The following is a 21,996-nucleotide window of genomic DNA, read 5'->3' on the forward strand; positions in this document are numbered from 1 at the left end:
GTTAGCCAATAAATGGTATCATCCTGATTTATAACTTCTTGTATGTATGTATATAAGTGTTCTCTGATGTCCCTGGCCAGGACTGATCGCTCTTTGTTCTTCTGGGTGCTACAATGAAAGTCCCTGTTGCATGGTGTCGCTCCTACATCTGCCCCACCTACTTTCTATAGAGTAGTGCACACTGCTTGGGTGGGAAATGAACAAGTGTGTCCCTACACCGCCCGTAGATGGAGAACATCCTGAAATAATGCCTAATGATCATTTCAGGTAACATTGATCGCAGGTGTGTACCTAACTTTAATCTTTCCCAATGACTTCTGTAGCAAACCTGTTATAGCGGAGCAGAGAGAGATTCACACATCACTCTTCCGTTTGTATACAGCAGTGAAAGTGTCCACTAAAGAGTCATGGGAAATTTGAGGTCTGCATAAAACAGCATTTTTTATTTATTTGAGGTTGCAATCAATCAAAACAATCGATCCTGCATGCTGGAAAGACCTCACTTTGGAAGGGCTTGGTCGCGTGCGTGGCGGTAACGGTGTTTTATTTCCTGATGACCGCCTGACCCCCAGTCTCCTCCCATTCTGAAATCTATTGGAAATTTGTTGCAGTGTTAGGTAGGTAATGGATCCCTCTCTGATCATAAAGGGATCTATCAAATGGTCAAATCTTGTGGCCATCTGACAATTCAGGCCACCTTTGCAGTAAGATCATTTTGCATCGTATATTTTGAGAAATTAAGAGTTCATCAGAGTTTATATAGAATAACTGAATTCCATTTTAATTTCGCTCTCTTCTTTGTCTCTTTGGAGACTGTTTTTGATCTTCTTGATAAGTATAAGTGTTCTAATCAGGATGTAAGTGCACAGAGAGCGCTAATCATGAAGTTTAATCAGTGGCTCTGGAATTATGGGCATTTAGAGGCAGCCTTAGAATACAGCCTCACAATTGCTTGTAATAACCAGTAAATGTTCTCATCTGAATTAATGGGAGCACTTGATGGGCACCACAAAGGTGTTTAATTGTGATTTTTAGAAGTTTATTTTACTTCTTGCTCTCCTGTCAGCATTTATAAAGTTATATAAAACTCTGAACAATTTCGTATTTGCCCTGTAAAGAGAAACCGCATTGCTTGTGTCTTCTGTGGTAATCACTGATTGTGTTCTCATTAGGGATGCTCAGAAATGCATATTTCCTATCCCGCATATGCTATTATGTGTAAACCGCTGTAAACTTCTGCATTCTCTGATTCGCCTAATACGTCCAAGTCTTGTGATTGGCCTGAAAATTCTGAGGTAATCCGGTTTCCGCGGTACAATGCTGACTCTCCGATTGGTCCAATACTTCAAAATTTGTCTCGGTGGTGTGGTATTCTGCGCAATTCCAATGTCCACATACCGATTTCCACCACACAAGACAAATAACATTTATTTATACACTTTCCTGCTGGCGTACTCAAAGAGCTTGAGTTGCAGCCACTTGGCCGTGCTCAGTAGGCAGTAGCAGTGTTAGGGACTCTAGCCCAAGGACTCCTCACTGAATAGGTGCTGGCTTACTGAACAGGAATAGCCTAGATGTGAACCCAGGTCTCCTGTGTCAGAGGCAGAGCCCTTAACTATTATGCTATCCAGCCACTTTCCAATTGGAATTCTGTGGAATTTGAAAGCTCATCCTTAGTCCTCACCTGATCTATCTTTTGCCTACAGACAGGCTCAGGCTACATAGTTACATAGTTATTTTGGTTGAGAAAGGACATACGTCCATCGAGTTCAACCAGTATAAAGTACAACACCAGCCTGCTCCCTCACATATCCCTGTTGATCCAGAGGAAGGCGAAAAAACCCTTACAAGGCATGGTCCAATTAGCCCCTAAGGGGAAAAATTCCTTCCCGACTCCAGATGGCAATCAGATAAAATCCCTGGATCAACATCATTAGGCATTACCTAGTAATTGTAGCCATGGATGTCTAACAGGCTGTTTTCTGTCCTACAAATACATCAGGGCACAGAGTCAGCACAGTGACACCCAGAGAGAAGATGGGTTTCCATTCATCCATGCAATTTTTATAAATGAATTTTCAATAGGAAAACCACATCAGTTTTGGGCTGACACATTCATGGTTTCTCATCATGCATTGCCTTTTCAAAAGCACATTCTCCTGCATTTTGGGGGGAAATAACTTGACGTAACGTGATTTCACGTCAATGATGGTGCTTAAAATTGCACACTGATAATGCATATTGTAGTGTATAAAATGTTTAATGCAAAATTAAACCCGACATGTTTACAGAATTCTACTCTTCTCAGTGATTGGTTTGTGTCTGCATCATCTTCCCCTAACAGTCATCATATTGGCTGGATAGTGTAATGGTTAAGGGCTCTGCCTCTGACACGGGAGACCAGGGTTCGAATTTCAGCTGTGCCTGTTCAGTAAGCCAGCACCTATTCAGCGGGAGACCTTAGGCAAGTCTCCCTAACACTGCTACTGCCTATACAGCGCGCCCTAGTGGCTGCTGCTCTGGCGCTTTGAGTCCGCCAGGAGAAAAGCGCTATATAAGTGTTTGTCTTTGTCTTTATATAGTTAATCAATAATTTTGGTATGCTTCCGAATGCATTGAGATTTGACTCCCATTTGTCCTTTTAGGGTATAGGTGGCCAGACCTCTCGCAGTCTCATGGACCCATTCGCAGATATCCTCTTCTGCTTAAATAAGAACTGTTTCTCCTACCTGGTGGTCTGGCTAAAGGAGCTGCTGCACCAAGATGGCTTCCCATCCCCTCGTGTGACCCAGGATCAGAAGGACAACTTCAGCCAACATATCCTGCGGTAAGTGAGGCCCCTCTAACATTAGCCTGAAATATTATACTGTCTTGTTATTCATTCGGATGGATGCTTGAGGGAGGAGGTGTATTTAGTCAATTCCAGCCAAATACACTAAGACAGATACTGTATAGCGGCCGGACCTGCATGCCCCAGCCCTGGAGAAGGTGTGCAGTATTTGTAAGGCTATGGACACCTGGCTGAACGCCGACCGACAGGGTAAATTTGCAGCAATCTCCCCAGTGGTAAGTGATACTTTGAGGAAAGGAAATGCCAATAAAACACAGATCTGAAATTCCTGGCCACAATAATTAACAAGGAAATGGGCAGCGGGGAAAATTTGGGCTGCATAAAAGGGAGTGAATAATTGCAGCACTTGGGGGCCTGGAGGAGGTATTGGCTGCACTTAACCCTTTCCACTCGGAGTTCTTTCCTAAAGGAAGTCGTTTCTGCTCTTAGGTTTTTTTTTTTTAAGAAATGCGCTCTCCTTCTTACTCTCTCATTTTAACATGGAACGTAACACCATAACATGGTATATCTTATTTTAAAGAACACATTATAACGTTTAATTTGATACCTTATTTGGACAGTTTGGCATCTTCTATTGGCTGGGTGTAATCCGTGCCTGCATGAGGAAGTTTCGCAATAATAGGTGGTTTTATGCCCGCCACCCGGGGTCTTACTGTCCCTACACACAATGCAATCTTTGGTATTTCAATCGGGCGTATCAGCAATAAAATACTGGCTACTATTTACACCCTCCCCCAGTCCATTCCATAGGATGCCATTCATTCTCTGTGCAACTTTGCAGGCAATCTGCAAAAAATCTGCAATTTAATCTGCAAGGAATCTGCAGATTCAAATCAGGAACCATTTTTTATTTAAAAAAAAAAAAAAAAAAACAGCAAAGAAACAAGTGACATTTACATGTAAATGTCACTTCCTGCCGGCCAGAATCGTGGATTTCCGGTATGGGGCTGGGGGGCACTGACAGTGTGGGCATGTAGTATTACATGCCCACAATCCGGCGCACAATGATTGGCGGTTTGCGGCGGTCGCGCCGTTTGCTGCAAACCGCCGATGCAGGGGAGCGCATCTTTTTTCCCGTATGTCCCGCTAGGCGGGACATACGAGTGGAAAGGGTTAAGGGACAGCAGGGGTTAATGCAATACTGTATGCAGTGCAGTCATTAACCCCTTCTGGTTCCCAAGTGCAGCCATAAACTTTGCTGGGTAGACTTTTATACTTGAGTCAATAAAAAAATTCTAGATTGAGGGTCGAATATTGGGGTCGACTTATACACAAGGTCGACTTGTATTCGAGTATATATGGTACATTTGGGTAACCTGAAGTGAGAGGGATATGGAGGCTAACTTGTCTTTTTTTATTTGTTAACAATACCCGTTGCCTGGCTGTCTTACTGATCCTCTGCCTCTAATACCTTTAGCCATAAACCCTGAACAAGCATGCAGGTCAGATGTTTCTGACAAGATTAACTGCATGCTTGTTTAATGCTAGGTACACATAATGCAATTTTCTGACAGATTTACTGATTCGATCGATTTTCTGTTCACGTGTATGGAAAATCAATAGGAAATCAGATCAGACATGTTGGAAATAGTCGATCTGACAGTAAATCTGTCAAAAAATTGCATCGTGGACTCTGACTCCACAGCCCTGCTTCCTGCAATGCTGCCCACTGTACTACTCGTCACTTCTTGCAATGCTGCCCACTGTACTGCTTCCTGTTATGCCTCCTCCCCACTGCTGTGTCCGGTGCTCCACTTCCTGACTGCTCCTCCCTCCAGCTCGGCGCCAGCCCCCCTCTCAGCCAGACGGGTTCCGCCCCCACAATTCCGCCGCCTGAGGAAGCTGCCTCACCTCGCCTCATGGGTGGGACGGTGGTGGTGGAGCTCCAGGCATCACACTGCAAACATCTCCAGGTATTGCTAAAGTGAAATATTAGAAGAATGTTTTATTTGTACTTGTGTAAGCCAGTTTCTGTGTGTTCTGACTGAACCTATGATGCCTGTGCGGATGTCTCCAGTAATGTGTTGCTATAGTTCACTTTGATGTAATCCATGTCTACCTTTTTATTCTTCTCTCTTGTACAGGGAGCGGGTGAACAAGCGCAGGATAAGGGACATAGTGAAGGAATTCACGCTGTTGTGTCGCGGACTACATGGGACAGAATACACCGCTGATTACTGACCGACTGGCACAGCTGTCTGCTTATCACGTGGGGCAACTGCTGGCACGCCCACCTGCAATACTTGAGCTACACTGCCCTGCTGCAGTCCGTTTCCTGTTATGTTTGTCAGAACTGCCAGACGCTCCCTCCATTAACGTTTTGTCCTCCTGGTGTGCTGGAGCAGCAAGGGTAAGGGTGGGAGTTGCAGCATTTTGAGAAGGACTCGCTTGCCAGGTGCTCCTTCCTTTCTGAACCTCCGTGTCTACCCCACATCCTCCAAAGACTTCTTCCTGCAATCCGTAACGGATGCCGCAGGGCACACGGGACATGTGTAATAAGTGTGGATTGCTGCTTGTAGAATATGTACAGTGACGAGACTGTGACGAGGAAACCGCGTCTGCTGCTTCCGCTCTGACCCCCGCCATCGGTTAGCATGTCCGCGGCTTTTATAACTTATACTGAACTGGTTAAGCCGATGGCGGAGAAGTCAGATCTTTTCTCTGAGAAGAAGGGGGGCAATGGTTCTCCATTTCCTCCTTGCGTCTGAACCCAGGGACTTTCATTTACAATGTGTTTCTCATTACTCAGAACTGCTGAAGCATGCCAACCTAACCACTATTAAAGCAGCCTTGTACTTTACCTCTGCATCCCCTCCGGAACTGTCTGCTCTTTTCCTCCCTCTCTATAAAACAGAATGTGTGTGATGGCTGCTTGCAGCATTAGAAGTCACACATACTTATATTTCCAGGGTCTGGCCATCAGAACTGCAGGGTCATAAGGTCAGGGGTCACCGACTGGAGACTTGGTATTGATGGCCACTAGGGAGGCTGATAACAACCCAAAAGATGCTGGTTCTCTCAAGGGGGTCTCATACATATATTTATTTTTTAATGCTAATATCAGGGAAGAGTGGATTAAAATTGTGCACATGGATGTTTTGTAAATTGTATTTCAGATGCTTGTAAAATGCAACATTTAAGCTTCTCACGTGAACTGTAGTTATATCTGAATTCCGAGGTCCTTTAACCCTATTGCTGAGCTGCAGTTTACAGAAACTGTCAGGAATGGACTTGCAGTAAGCAGAATTACGTTTGTAAAGTTTTACCGCACGATTTGTAGAGCAGAATACAATAAATTACATGCAATGCATTATGCTGTACTCAGTGTGTGGTAAAACTTTACGCACTTTAGTCTGTTTAAAGCAGTTTATTACATACAACCCTTAAAGGGACTCCGAGCACCTCTAATGGGCATGCCTTTAAGCCAGATGATTTCCAACAAAGTTGTGCTATGACCCCTCTGGAGGAGTCTCTTGCAATGGCCATGCGTGTCACTTCCTCTTCCTGCTTCAGTCAGTGATGCACTTCTCTAACAGAGAAGACAGGGGTGACCCGGAAGTTATAACATATCCAAGATGGCAGCCACGATCATTAAATTGAAATCGAACGAAAACTATTTGGTGTAGAATAGCGATTCAGGCATCAAATGAAAGAGGAGAGCACAAACTACAGAACGGTATGCATCTTTAAGTACTTTGCGGTACTAGTCGGAGTCTTAAAGGAATGCCCATGATAGGTGCTCTGAGTCCCTTTAATATCCACTCTTGTGCTAGGTAAACACCATGCATTTCCCCATCAGATCAACAGGTCAAACTAATAATTTCCGATATGTCCGATCTGATCCCGAACGATAACGGGGTTGATTCTAGCAGTAGTGATTTGAAAATCCATCCAGCTATAGATCGGGAGCAGATCGAACATGTCGGAAATTATCAGTTTGATCTTTTGGACTAGCAGGAAATTGCATGGTGTGTCCCTAGCATTAGTGCTACTGCAGTGAAATGTAATCAGTGCAGCATGGCTGTTTTCCCAGTTTATTTGTGGTGTCTTGACTCTTTAAAGCACTCTAAAGTGAGAGGAATAAGGAGGCTGTCATAATTACTTCCTTTTAAACAATGCAAATTGCCTAGCTGTCCTGCCAGTCCTCTGCCTTTAATACCTTTAGTCGTAGACCCTAAACAAGCATACAGATCAGATGATCACACATGCGTGTTTCATGTGTGTGTGATTCAGACACTACTGATGCATGAAAGATCATTACAATGCCAAGCAACTGGTATTGTTTAAATGAAAATAAACATGGCAGCCTCTATAACACGTTTCTTCTGTTGTCCTTTAAATCATGTTGAGAGTGGTCTTAAAGCAGACCTCTACCCAGGTATTGAACTTGGCACGTATAACTGCCAGCTAGCAGCACTACTTATACAGATTTGATTCACTTATTTTACTTACTTAACAAAAACAAAAAAAATATTGTCTTTCCTTCTGATCATGTGATTATGCCTACAAGGCAGTGCCTAACAAGAGACATTGGAAATTGACATCAGCAGAAACCGTTTACATTTTTAAAGAAATATTTAGTGACCAATTAATGATTTAGATGGCAGACTGAGTATACTCTGAACCATATCACATTGTTAACAATCACGGGCTACTTTAAGCACTATTTCACATATACAGATTACAAGTTTCTTAAAAGACACTTGAACTGAGAGGAATATGGAGGCTGCTATATTTTCCTTTTAAAATGGAATACACCTAGTTCACACATCAAAGCAATACGTTTTCTTCATCAGCTCAGCGCATGACCTCTGTCTACTCAATGGGGATTGTTTATCATAAGGTGCAAGGGAAAGCAGGGCAAGGTTAATCAGTACAACAAAGTAACCAAGCAGCTCAGGGTGACCCAAACCACTAGGAATGTATAGAGGGATAAAAGAGACCGAAAAGCCCTCCTACTAATAAGCAATGCTTGGTGGAATTTGCCTTCTTAAAACAGAAGGACATTTGCAATAATTCAGCTATAAGTGAACATTTGTGGATACCCACAATGCACTACTACTGAATATGCAAATTATCCCTTTTCGCCCTTGTAAGCAAGGCAAGCAACCAGAACCACTGGTGTATAGCAAGCCTATAGCTTTAAATATTACACAGCCACACCGACCCCACATGTAGACAACCTGTTTCGGGCTTTTGGCCCTCACTATCCCATACAGCCATATCAATCCCTACCATGTACTGATGAGGGCCAAAAGCCCGAAACAGGCTCTCTGCATGTGGGATTGGTGTGGCTGTGTAATATTTAAAGTTATAGGCTTGCTATACACCAGCGGTTCTGGATGCTTGCTTGCTTACAAGGGCAAAAAGGGATCATTTGCATATTCAGTAGTGGTGCATGGTGGGTATCCACAAATGTTCACTTATAGCTGAATTGCAAATTTCCTTCTGTTTTAAGAAGGCAAATTCCACCAAGGTAAATCAGTGTCCCAGGTTCAGCTGTTAAAGGAAACAAGGATTCTGATTGGTTGTTCTGGATAACTGCTCAGCTTGTGCTCCTGTTTTCTGATAAATCAGTGTGAAAGACCTTTTAATCCCTCCTTACACACGCATACCTTCACCTCTTTGTCTGCCCCTTACCAGTACTCTAGGCATTCTCTGCTTGTCTGAATAAACAGATTGCCTAGTTATCAATGAACTAGCTGCTTCCCTGTGTTCAAGATGTGAGCAACAGGGTAACCTCTCCCACATAAAGGATGATAAGCTCCGTACTCACCAGCCGATGGGTTCAGCAGCGTCCCCTTGATGGACATTTAGCGACGCCTTTTCCCACCGGCGGGTATGCACGACGTTACACGTCGGGTGTGAACAACACTTTAAGCAATTACAGTACTTTGCGCAGGAGTTTTCTGGGATCTTAAAGATCCGATCCGCCATGACGGTCATTATTGCCGTGCGATGCTAAGCGGTGTTCGGTTGGTCTTACCCCTGTACCCATGGCGTGATATCACAGAAACGACCGCTCAGAGCTAAAAAAAATCAACGTTCATCGGCAAAATCGTTGGTAAAATCGGGACGTGGGTATATAGCTTAAAGAGGAACTTCAGCCTAAACAAACATACTGTCATTAAGTTACATTAGTTACGTTAATTAAAATAGATAGGCAATATAATCTCTTACCCTCAGGCAAATGTTTGATTTCATGAGGGCAGCCATCTATTTGGTTGAAAGGAGGTGACAGGGTGCATGAGACACAGTTCCAACTGTCCTGTGTGCTGATCACCCCTCCTAGTTGGTATGAAACGTGAATAACATAGGAAATCCCATCATGCTTTCCACAGCATCAGGGAAAAAAGCCGGGGCAGTTTTCTTTGATGGGTGGAGCTTAGCTAAAAATGCAGCTAAAAATGATGCTTTGGTAAGAAAAACAAAGTTCTCTTGCTGTAAAACTGTTAAAGAAACACCAAGCCTTTTCAGTTCTGCTGAGTAGATTTTTAGTCTGGAGGTTCACTTTAAGAGGAAGCAAAGAGCGAATAAAGACCTGCATATGGCATCATAGTGCTGCACAATTGCTCTATAAGCATTGCAATTGGTGTGCCAGTTCTGGCTTTGCTCGTAATAAAACATCACAAAGCAAAAGAAGCAACAGTACCTGTTTGATTATCCTCTGATGGAAGATACCATTCTCTCTTTCCTCTGGTTCCTAACACAGACATTAGCTACTACCTGGATATAATGGTGGCTCCCAATCAAGACTTCAGACATTGGCCTCAATTCAATAAGATCATGCTGGAGATAATAAGGCAAGAGAAAACTTGCCAAGGCACAGTGGCCCATAAGCAATTCACCTTCTCACACAAGTTTTCTCCTATGAGATGATTTTTCATTTTCTGTTTAAAAGAACTCTCCAGCACTTTTCAACTGAAAACGTACCAAAAAGTAGCTGGGAAGGTACCATTAAAATTATTTTCAGTATCTTCTTGCTTTCTGGTGGCTTTAAAGGCTTTTTTTGACAAATTTAAAAATATTACCTAGGTCCTAGGAGATAACTCAGGTGAAAAAGTTAATTGCTTATGGGCCAGTGAGAGAGTTACCTTATCTCTTTATTCCTTAAGTTACCTCTTCTGTATTTAAGTTACCCCCTCTGTAGTTATTTTCACATGCAGTTAATTAACAGCCTGTCTTTAACTTTAGAATTCTGGAGTTATTTTAAGGATTGAAGAGTTAACTTTAGGTTTGCCTGAGGTAAAATGTTTCCTGAATACTACATGCCTCATCACCATGGTGATGCCTCCAGAAACATTATTAAAGACACGAGATAAGCTTAGTGGATTGAGGCCATTCTATTTTACAGACCTAGTTCAGCTTTGTGGTTTTTAGTGCATATTGTGTGCCATGTACCGAAGCTTGCAGTGCTCAAAGGTTTCTGCATTGTACATAAACCATTTTTGATTATTCATTTTTTATTACCTGATATGCAGGGTTTGCAAAACTGTCCACCTGTGCCAAAAAAAGCAACTGCTTGGTTAGACTGAACAGCACATTGTGAGCTTTCAAATCTCCACTCCCATCCCAACATTACCCACACGAAGCAATGCGGGTGGGCCAGCCAGTCATTCGCTGTGAATACTGAGTCGATCATTTGCCTCCAACCCCTTGTTCCCTATGATGCTAAAATATTAACTCTTTTTGGTCAGTACTGCAGTTACATTTTTGCAGAGTCTTAAATCAGTTCCTGTCTATTTCCACACTCCCTAGCAAAGCAGGATCACCAGCCAGGCAACCTAGTCAGGAGCCTTGGGCCTAGTGGGCGTCAAGGGGCCCACCAGCCGCCACCTCTGCCCTCTCTCCACTTCAGCTTACCAAAATGACTACATGGGAGCCCCAAATCTACTACCTAGGGCCACATTACATCTTAATCCATTTCTGCTCCTTAGTGTGCAAAAAAAAACCCATCTAACATTCCCACATCATCTCCAGTACCCCTGTTAAAAAGTTAAATAAAAGCAGTGAGAAAAGGTTTCTTATCTCGTGTAATTGAAGAAAACCTAGCACTCCTGGTTGTTGCAATGGGGGGATGTGGGAAGATGGACAACCCCTAGATCACTGGGACTGATGGTGCTGTGTAGGCTGTCCAGTACATGCTCAGCCACAGATGTAAGCAGAAGGTTTATGCAATAAAAGAAGTGGATCCAATGTGCCATGTTTTATTGCTTCAATGCTGCCCACATAGGAGGATCAAGGTGTCATTACCTCCGAGCACCCGCTGGTGATTAGGTTCACATGGCAGTTATAAATGCACTGGGGAGGGTATGGGAACAGTTAAATCCTTTATCACACAAGGCAGGGAGAAACTGCTAAACAGGGATGGGAAATGAGGTGCAAATAATTCCGAGTTGAAGGATTTTGCAAAAAATTTTAATGGAAATGTATGCAGTTTTAAAACAGACCAATTGAATTGGATAGGCTTAAAGTGGTGTATTATTAAGTTGCATGTATTTGCATCATCCTGCATCGATTATTTGCATCTTATTGACCATCCCTACTACTGAATTTTGGTTGCAGTGCTGGTCACAAAGAGTTATCACACAACTGAGGAGGAAGCAGGTGGACTGGGTCAGGTGATGATCTCTGTGCTGGGGATGCATCCCCCCTCCTTCCCTCAACCTGAAACAAGGTACTAATGGAACAGCCAGACCAATATCTTCAAAATATTTCATCCAAAAAGTGAAGACATGCAATGTACAGAACTTTGTCCATTAATAATGCAATTTTACCATCATATACTATAGAATAAAAGCAATGGCAGCTTGTACTAGGTCTTTGATGTGGATTCCTTTCTTGCCTTGAGTCCCACAAGCCCCTAAATCACTGGAAATTCATACTGTTTGCATCAGGGCTGTGGAGTCGGTACAAAAATCCACCGACTCCGACTCCTCAGGTTAGGATTCCTCCGACTTCTCTAGTTTGCATATTACAATTTTATTGATTGAAAGTATGTAACATGAAATGCATCTCTTAACTGCCAACGCTTAGGAATTTTAAAATACAACTGAAGTGAGAGGGATATGGAGGCTGCCATATTTATTCCCTTTTAAACAATATCAGTTACCTGGCTAGCTGGCTGATCTTCTGCTTCTAATACTTTTAGTCATAGACTAAAAACTAGTCCTTGGTAAGAGTACTTGTAGAAGACAGGAACAAAGAACATCTATCAGGCCCTAGGCAATGTGACTGTGGGTACATGTAAGAGTGATGTGCAGGTACTCTGGAGGGGAATGAAGGGATTCTTCCTCTATTATACATTCTTCATGCACAATCTGAACATGGATCAAGCCCTAGGCAATGTAACTGTGGGTACATGTAAGAATTATGTGCAGGTACTCTGCAGGGGAATGAGGCTATTCTTCCTCTATTACACATTCTTCATGTACAATCTGAACCAGGTATTCAGGTGGTGGAGGAGGACAGCGACTGGATTAGCCTGAAGGGGGCAAACTTTTATTTTCATCCGTCTCAGGTACCCTTTAATTCTAAAATATTATAATATTTAGTACGGCCGCTCTTTAAGTCTCCAGGGCTGCAGCGGGTCCTAATTAGCTGTCCTGGTGAGATGGGAGGGAGGGGGGGTGTTAGGGGGTTCTGGAGCAAAGACTGTGGACAGACTAAGGAACAGACTGTGTGCTAAGGAGGGGGGGGGGGGGGGGTGAAGCTATCATTGGTTCCTGTGCCTGTTATTATATTGGGCTTACTGTATAGTTGAAGAGCAATTTTGCATGTCAACTTACTGCCCTTACAATTCTATGGGCCTGTTCACATATCTGCGTTGTAATGTAATGTATGTAAGCTGGCTTTTGAAATCCTACAATTCCCTAAACAAGCTAATTTTTCTCTTTGATATATCACAATGGTACATGCTAGGCTGGCTTCAGCATGTAGTATTGTAGTGTGTTGTGTTGGGGGTATAATGGTTAGGATAGCAGCCTACCAAGCGGTAGGCCTGGGTTCGATTCCTGGCCAATGTATGTGAGTTGGCTTTTGACATCCTACAAATCCCTAAGCAAGCTCATTTTTCTCTTGGATATATCATAATGGTACATGCTAGGCTGGCTTCAGCATGTAGTGTTGGTGGTGGTATAGTGGTGAAGAGAGCTGCCTACCAAGCACTAGACCTGGGTTCGATTCCTGGCCAAGGTATGTAAGCTGGCTTTTGAAATCCTACAATTCCCTGAAAGACAAGACCCTCCTCCCTCCGGGAGGAGGAAGGAAGGGAGGAGGTAAAGGACTAAGGGAACAGTCAATAGGCTCTATGGGCCACCATTTAGCATAAATAAGGTTTCATTTATGATTATATATTTTTCCGCCGGAATCCGGAATTCCACGGTATTTCACAAAAATCCGGCAGAATTTTCATGGCGACGGAATTCATCGCTGGCAGAATCCGCAAATTCCGGCGGAACGGAATTTGCTCTTTCCGATCATCCCTATTTGACGGCAAACTGAGTGAAAACTGATCCGATCGATCGTTGATCAAATCCGTTTTAGCTTTGGCAGTGTGCACAGAGCCCTCCGGATCCGGTGAAGCGGAGACCGGATCCGCTCCTCTGATCTCTTTGCCTCAAAATGCAGATGCGAGCCGGGCCTAACATGACAGACTTTTCCAAAGTGAATTTCTTTGAAATGGCTGCATCAAATCTGGGATGGTGAACTAGGACTTAGTTGTTTTTTTTCTTTAAAGGGAACCTAAACTGAGAAGGATATGGATTTTTCCTTTTAAAATAATAACAGTTGCCTAACTCCCCTGCTGATCCTGTGTCTCTAATGCTTTCAGTCACAAACCCTGAACAAGCATGCAGATCAGTTGCACTGACTGAAGTCAGACTGGATTAGCTGCATGCTTGTTTCAGGTGTGTGATTCAGCCACTACTGCGGCTAAAGAGATCAGCAGGGCTGCCAGGCAACTGGTATTGTTTAAAAGGAAACATCCATATCCCTCTCAGTTTAGGTTCCCTTTAAACACACTTGGGTATGAATACACTTATAAGTTTCGTTCCACACAAGTTATGTTTCCTCTGTAACCTTCTGTTTCTTGATTCTACAGTTTATCTTCCTTGTTTGCCACCTACCTGCCTTGGAGTTTTGGATGCTTCTGTTCTTTCCTATTATTTTTTTTCTGTGACATAAAATAAAGTGGTAGATCCAGCAGGAAGAAAGGGGGCCCTTATTATGGTCACAGTAGGGGGACAGTCTCAGTGGAGTGCCCAAAGGAAGAAAGCCTTGCGCAGAGCGCCTCCCGGCCGCGATCACGCCCTGTACACCGCATACAGCCGGCCCAGCAGCAGGCGCAGTGATACCTGGCCGACCAGGAAGAGGGTGCCGGAGGGCATTTAGGAGGATCGCAAGGGGGAGCTGTGAGCATCAGGACAGATCACCATATATGACTGCCCCCCCCCCCCCCCCCCTATTTCTCATATTAATTTGGGCTCTGGTATCCTTTCATCACTGCATAAAAATGCCTCCTTTTTTCCTCTGTGAGGCCTTGTTAACATTGCGTTCCGTTCACGTTTTTTTTTTTAGGTATCTTTTTTTTTTCCTGATCTCCGGCGTTTGGGTGGGCGATTCGTTGTTGTGCTTAGTAGTTTTTTAAGTGGTTTTTTTCCGAGCGGTTTTGTAATTCACTCACTGATGCCAGTCAGGAAGTGAACTTTTTGACCTGGAAAAGAATAAATACAATGTATTTATTCTTAACAATGCTAGTGCAATCGCCTTAATGCACGTTTTTGTACGCGTTCACCAATTTTCCTATACCTTCCATTAAGGTGGAATCACCCCAAAAATCGAATTCATAAAGGGGTACATGGTGTAATAATGTTGAGAAACGCTGGCCTAGGCCTACATCATCATCCCTCCAAACTCCAAGTACGGTTCAGCTTGCAGGCTTTATAAGCCTCCAGTAGGGTGTGCTGTAGCATAACATTTCCGTGCAGCAGCACTTGAAATTTTTCTAAAATAGTCAGTTACCTAAGAGATTCTAAAAGCAAATTTCCGTGAAAAATGAAGCATACAAGTGAAATGTTTTGTCAAGGTGTGTTCTGGGAATAGGAGATTTGATTTTAAAGAATACCAGGAACTGGACTTTACCTAAATTTGTCGCTATATGGTAAACAAGTGTTCTCTGTCTAATGTGTCCTTGTGGGGTCCAAGTGCCTCCTATGTCACTACGATCTTTCTTCTGAGACATGTTCACAGTGCGCTGCAGCAGCATTAATACTGGGTAATGCAGGAACATTCAAAGAATTCAAAAAGGTATTGAGATTCTATAGTACTGGGCGGCATAGTGGAGAGCATTCTCACCACTCTCTGGAGTTTGTATGTTCTCTCCATCATCTATGTTAGCTTGAGTTTCCTCCAGGCACTCTGGTTACCTCCTGTGAAGGATAGCGGAGAAACCGCCGTGCCTTCTGACAGTCAGGCGGCGGTTTCCGCGCACAGAGCGGCGGTTTCCCCGCAGCAACATGTGTCTGGTTTGGCTGGACCCAGTAAGGCACACAGATGGAGAGCTGCGCGCGTGAAGCAAGACAGGCTCTTTATACCAATAGGAGAAGGGTCAGCTGATCGAGGCGATCAGCTGATCCCAGCTCAGTTGCTGATTGGTTGATGGGAGCTAGGTGGCGCTGGAGAGCGCTCCACTATATATATCTCTTGCTGTTCAGTTGCTGGTTGTCTGGCGTTGCGAATACCTATGTGTTAGCACTCAGACCTAGTCAGATCTTTCAGTGTGGTGGAACCAGGAGGACCTGGGAATCCACACTTAGCCAGTTTACTGTGTATTATCTGTGTTATTCATTAGACCAGTTCCAGGGTGTAGAGACCACGGACCTCACACCCCAGACTAGGAATACTGTGTGTCATCTGTGTTATTCCTTAGACCAGTTCCAGGGTGTAGAGACCACGGACCTCACACCCCAGACTAGGAATACTGTGTATTATCTGTGTTATTCCTTAGACCAGTTCCAGGGTGTAGAGACCAAGGACCTCACACCCAGACTAGGGAACTTGTGTTATCATCCTGTTATACATCAGACTAGTTCCAGGGTGTAGAGACCACGGACCTCACACCCAGACTAGGCATTGTTTGATATCTGTTATGACGTATTGCTTTCCTGACCACTCCTTTGATCTCTGATTCGGTACCTTGCATTTCTCATATTCCGTTGCCAAACCCCGCTTGCCTTGGATACCGAATCAGCTTACTGTTTTTGTACTTTATCTGTCAGTGTGTTGCCGACCCGGCCTGCCCGACCTTTCTGGCTGTCACCCACCCCTTGGGTGCTCTGCCTCTCAGAAGGGGCACTGCTGCTAAACCAGTCAAGGTCTCCTTTCCCTGGAGTCTTTGACTGCAGTAGAGTCTGTCTCTACTTATTGGACCACCTGCTACCCCGGTGGTCCAATTTCTACTGTTGCACCAAACACTCACACGCTTCAGGTGTCCAGAAGTTAGCAATATATCTGTATTATCGGTGATTCTGCAGATCATCAATAATCAGGTATATATCTGTATTTTTGGTGATACTGCAGATCACCAATATTCATATTCTCTCTGCGTGTTGACACCAATCGTTACACCTCCCACCTCTAAAATGTACTGGTAAGTTAACTGGCTTCTCTTGGGGAGTGGGTGATAACACGTTCCATTTAAGAATAATCACATATTTGCAAAATTCACATGTGGTTCTTTTATACAATAAGAAAGATTGGAAATTTAGACTTAATAAAACCTAATATAGCAATTTAATATATCAATGTTATAATTTTAGATTGGTAAAAGTTTTAAAATTGATAGTTTAAGAAGATTGCATTTAAATCTATACCTGTGTGTAAGGAGAGCCTATAGTCCGTTCTGCTGACCTCAGTTCCTTTTTAAAGGGCAGTTTTCTAAGGGTGGAACAATGTAATTAACCAGAGTTTGCCATCAATTCAGCTTTACATCAAGGTTACTTCCTCTACCTTTTAATCTCAACTACATTGCTGACCACCATCCCAGCCTATAGAGAATTATCCCTCCTCTCTCCTACTCTGTGGTTCCTCCACCATTCTACACTCCTCTACCTCAGTCCATACCACTGCCCACATTATCTCCACACAACCACTCCCTCCCTTACTCAGCCATCTTCCTCCCCACCCCTCACCCCCCTCCACCATTACCACATGCTCTTCCTTCACCTGCTTCTCCAACTTGTCTCCCTCCTTCTACCCTCCTAAGCCTAAACCTTCGCTTGGCATACAAGAGATAACGGTGCTGGATACTTGGGCGCAGGATTCAGCCGGTATATGGCTGATCCTGCTGCCGTACAAGTCCCGGCCATATTAAATACTATTCCCCCTCCAGGCCGCCATGGATGGTGGGGAATGAAATAATTCGGCTTCCAGCAAATGCTGGAAGCTGAATTATTATGTTTTAAAAGTAACTGCAGCACCGTCTTCTGACGGTGCTGAAGTTACTCCCTGTGCCTGCTTTAGCTGTAATTCCTATTACAGCCTATGGTGGCGACGGCTGCGCCCACGTCTCCTGGGCTGCGCTCAAATCTCCTGCGCTGGTTTCAGCGTGTTCGCTCGCTTGGCCCTAAACACCCACTCCTCCCCTCCACACTCCTTATGCACCCACAGACTGCCCCAGTCTAACCTCATCCGTCTCACCTCTAGGCACTCTCTCCCTTGTGGTCTCTGGAATGCCAGGTCTCTCCGCAACAAGCTCACATCCATCCATGAGCTCCTCCTCTCCAGATCCCTTACCTTCCTTGCCCTCACTGAGACATGGCTCACTCTCTATGTGGGACTACACCTCAGCCACACCCCCAGACACACACAAGAAAAGGAAGCTGTGCTCATCTTATGGAGGGCCCGGGCCTGAGAGCAGGACTGGGGGAGGGGTGGGTCTGCTTTTCTCCCCATCCTGCACCTTCTAAGTAGTCTCACCACCTCCCTCCATGCACTTCTCATCCTTTGAGGCCGATGTAATCAGCCTCTACCATCCCCTCCCAGCCATCATTGTGTCCTAGAGTGAATGGCCAAAAAATTAGCGATACCCTCTAATAAAGAGTTGGTCCACCTTTACCTCTGATCACAGCCGATATTCTTCTTGGCATGTACTCAACAAGATGCTGATACCATTGCTGAGGAATACTGGCATATGCTGACATAATGCCTGCTCTAAGTTGGGTCAGATTGGAGGTTTCCAAGCTTTGAAGTGATCATTCGATCACAAAAATGCTCAATAGGATTAAGGTCTGGGAACTGATCTGGCCATGGAAGCAGGTTAAACTCTGATTGACGTTCCTCAAAGCAATCTGAGAGCGGTCGAGCACGGTAGCAATGTGCATTGTCCTGCTGAAAGTGACCATCTCTATAAGGGAACTTTATAGCCATAAACAAGTGCACATGATCGGCAACGATGTTGAGGTAAGCTGTGCTTTTCAGAATTGTGTCCACAGATATCAAGGGACCCAGTGTACTCACTCCTACCCTTCACCTCTAAGCTCCTCAAACATTCGGTCCACCGATGCTTGACCTAATACCTCAACACAAATTCCATACTTGACCCCCTACAATCTGGATTCCAACCACATAGCCGGCCTTTGATATGAGCGACCTGAGCGGTCGCTCAGGGCGCCGGCTTCCAAGAGGGCACCTATAGCTGGTTGCCTATACTGAGGGGACCTATAGCTGGCTACCTATACTGAGGGCTCCAACACCTGGCTACCTATACTGGAGGCACCTACGCCTGGCTACCTATTGGGGGGTGGAGACCTTCAACTGACTTCCTATACTGGGGGCACCTTTGCTTGGCAACCTATATTGAGGGCACCTATTCATGAGATCCTATACTGGGGGCACCTATTTCTGGCTACCTACCTATACTGAGTCTGAGGGCGTTGGGGAGGCGCACTGCGGCTATAACGCGTGGTGAAAATTGTCAGTGCTGTGCTTTCATTCTAAATGGGGGGGAGGCGGCTAACTGTCCCACTGACTGTTTTTATTAATATTCCTGAAAGGTGCTAGCCTTCATTTTTAAGTGTATTCAGGATAATGCACTCTTTCCATCCATTCGTGGTTATTAATAGTATTTTTTCTATTATACATACGTGACGTGTCACAGAGATCTGAGCATTTGTGTCACAACGTCAAAAAGGTTGGGAACCACTGTCCCAAGAGATATCTCAGGAGAAAAGGTGAATTCCATATGGGCCTGTGTGTGTATACGTGCGTGCGTGCGTGTATATGCACGTGGGAAGAGGATGAGGGGGGGAGGGCGCAATAAAATCAGGTTTCGCTCAGGGCGCTGTGAAACCTAAGGCCGGCCCTGTAACCAGCACACTCAACAGAAACAGCCCTTGCCAAGGTGCCCAATACTGAGAACATACCTTCCTCTTCCTGTCATATCATGAGTAATGTGTTTGTAGCTTATGAAGGTAGCTGGATAGTGTACTGATAAGGCTTTTGCCTTTGATTTGGGACTTCAGCCCTTTGACTATGGCTCGAATCCTGGCTCAAGCCAGTACATAAAACAGTAAAGAATCTTTGGGCAAGGCTCCTTAATGATCCTGGTCGCCTGTGGAGAGCGCCTCTTATGTGACTGCAGCTGTAAGGCTTTGAGTCTGCCAGGATAAAAGCGCAATGTAAATGTTTAGTGTCTTGTCTACAGTTTCAGACAATAACCCTCTCATTTTCAAACGAAATGACAGCCATGTGATTACTCTTGGCATGACTTCCTGTGCTTTTTACTTGCTGCCCCCATGGCTGCCTCAGCAATCTGGGGCTCAACACATTGGATCTGATTCACACACTGCCGGTAATATTGCCATGCACAGGCAATGCACCTCAATATTACTGCTACTAATGGCAAGAGAGTACCGTGTGTTGTGCAATAAGCACGACCCATGGTACATAGGTGGCTCGAGGATTGCAGCAGCAATAATATCGGCAGTACATCAAACAGGCCAGTTGTTTGCTAATCAGGATTCAATAGGAGCCAGGTCATTTTAAATGATAACTTTAATACCGTACAAACGTATGCTTCTGCATTGACTGGACCTAAAAAGAGTCTCACTGTTTAACATTCTCAACAGAAAGTCCAAAATGGCACTTATCAGCCAAGCAAGCCAGGACAAGCCGTCCAGGAAGCCAGCAAGCAGGTCTGCGCAAATCAATGGTGTTTATTGGAAAACTTGACAGAAGTTGCACTTACAAAAAAGTGTTGGAAGCTATCATAGCTGCAGGAACAGAACTTTCTACAAGGAATGAGCGCAGAGTGGATAACCACACAGCAGAGCATGCAGCGGTCCCTTTTCAAACGGACAGTCCCTCTTTGGGAGCTTAAATCTCTCTGTCCCTTAGTATCCCTCATTTCTCCCTTTTCCAGGACTTATGTACAGCTCTATGTAAATATACCTATTTAGTGAAAAATGTGTTTAACTACTTTAGGACCAAGCTAATTAAAATCTACGCCCTGTTTTGGTGGTCACCTGGCTTACATTGAAAGACAGGGTCAGAAGCCAATGAAAGCGGCTCCTGACCAGCTCACAGGAACTCTGCCGTCATAGAGACAGGCAGAGTGGATGGCCCAGGTTCCCGACGTGCGGCGGTGATGGCTGTTGTGGTTAGGGATGCTCATTCGGATTCCACGGAAATGCAATTTCCGAAATTCTGATCGGAAATTGCATTTCCGCATCGGAATGCGGAAAACGGTAATGCAAGTGCGTTAGGCGGATTTCCGCCGGAAATCGCGGAAATTTCCGCCGGAAATCGCGGAAATTCCGCCCGACTTTAACATCGATTTTCTCAAAAACTACAAGGTCTTTTTGAAAACTTTTTTTTGCATCTTGTTCAGGAGATCCTGCTTAATAAACCCTTCAAATTTGGTGTTTCTAGGACTTACGAGGGCTTTGCTATTAACCGCTAAAGTCGGCGGATTTTTACTGTAATGTAAAATGCAGAAAATCTGCATCTGCCTCTTTTCCGCATTTACATTACAGTAAAAATCCGCCGACTTTAGCGGTTAATAGCAAAGCCCCCGTAAGTCCTAGAAACACCAAATTTGCAGGGTTTATTAAGCAGAATCTCCCGAACAAGATGCAAAAAAAAGTTTTCAAAAAGACCTTATAGTTTTTGAGAAAATTGATGTTAAAGTCAGGCGAAATTTCCGCGATTTCCGGCGGAAATTCCGCATTGGAATGCGGAAATTGGTAGCGGAAAGCGGAATCGGTATTTGGCAATGGCGGAATGCGGATTTACCGCGGAATCGGAAATTGGCATTTCCGACCATCCCTAGTTGTGGTAGGCATGTGCGTCGATTCATCGTTATCTGTCGGGATTCCGCCATTTCTGTACCAGCGGTCTCTGGTCCTTAAAGAGACACTGAAGGAGACTAAATCTCGCTTCAGCTCTCATATATAGCAGGGGCATGTGTGCCCCTGCTAAAACGCCGCTATCCCGCGGCTGCACGAGGGTCCCTTCACCCCCAACCCACCCCCCGCAAACCTTGGTCGCAAGTTGGTCGTAGATTTCTTTCTTCCTGGAGGCAGGGCTAACGGCTGCAGCCCTGCCTCCCAGCGCGTCTATCAGACGCGCATCGCCGCCTCTCCCCCGCCCCTCTCAGTGAAGGAAGACTGAGAGGGGCGGGGGAGAGGCGGAGATACGCGCTGACAGACGCGCGTGGGGCAGGGCTGCGGCGGCTAGCCCTGCCCCAATGCGGAAGCGCACCCCCGCATTACGGAGGGGATTTGGGGGGACAGGGACCCCCGTTAAGCCGCGGGATAGCGGCGTTTATGAGGTCTGAAGTGAGATCTATTCTCGCTTCAGACTCTCTTTAAGGGGGCAGAGACCGCTGGTACTTAAGTAGTTAATGTGTATTTTTATTTTGTAAATTGATGCAAAAGCAGGATCACAACGCAACAGAGGGGAAAAGCATTGCGCTTTGCATGTTATACAGTATGTGTGGTGCGATGCATACAGTACTTACAAAGTATGCCTCACTGAATGGGGGGGAGGGGATAGGTTTAAAGGGAACCCAAGGCGAGAGGTACATGGAGGCTGACATGTTTATTTCCTTTTAAATAATGCAGAATGCCTGGCTTTCCTGCTGATCC

The 21,996-nt window shown here is 44.8% G+C and overlaps 1 protein-coding gene across 1 annotated transcript in view; it reads left to right on the plus strand.

The window, feature by feature from the left end:
• IPO13 (importin 13) overlaps positions 1 to 5,651 on the plus strand; it is a 113,938-nt gene extending 108,287 nt beyond the window's left edge. The window contains exons 20-21 of the mRNA XM_068239488.1: positions 2,646 to 2,827; positions 4,936 to 5,651. Coding sequence (XP_068095589.1) covers positions 2,646 to 2,827; positions 4,936 to 5,032 — 279 coding nt within the window. The 3' untranslated portion in view covers positions 5,033 to 5,651. The remainder of the gene's footprint in view (positions 1 to 2,645; positions 2,828 to 4,935) is intronic.
• The last annotated feature ends 16,345 nt before the right edge of the window (positions 5,652 to 21,996 follow it).

Source organism: Hyperolius riggenbachi, chromosome 6 (assembly GCF_040937935.1).
Source record: "Hyperolius riggenbachi isolate aHypRig1 chromosome 6, aHypRig1.pri, whole genome shotgun sequence".
NCBI classification, from domain to species: Eukaryota; Metazoa; Chordata; class Amphibia; order Anura; family Hyperoliidae; genus Hyperolius; species Hyperolius riggenbachi.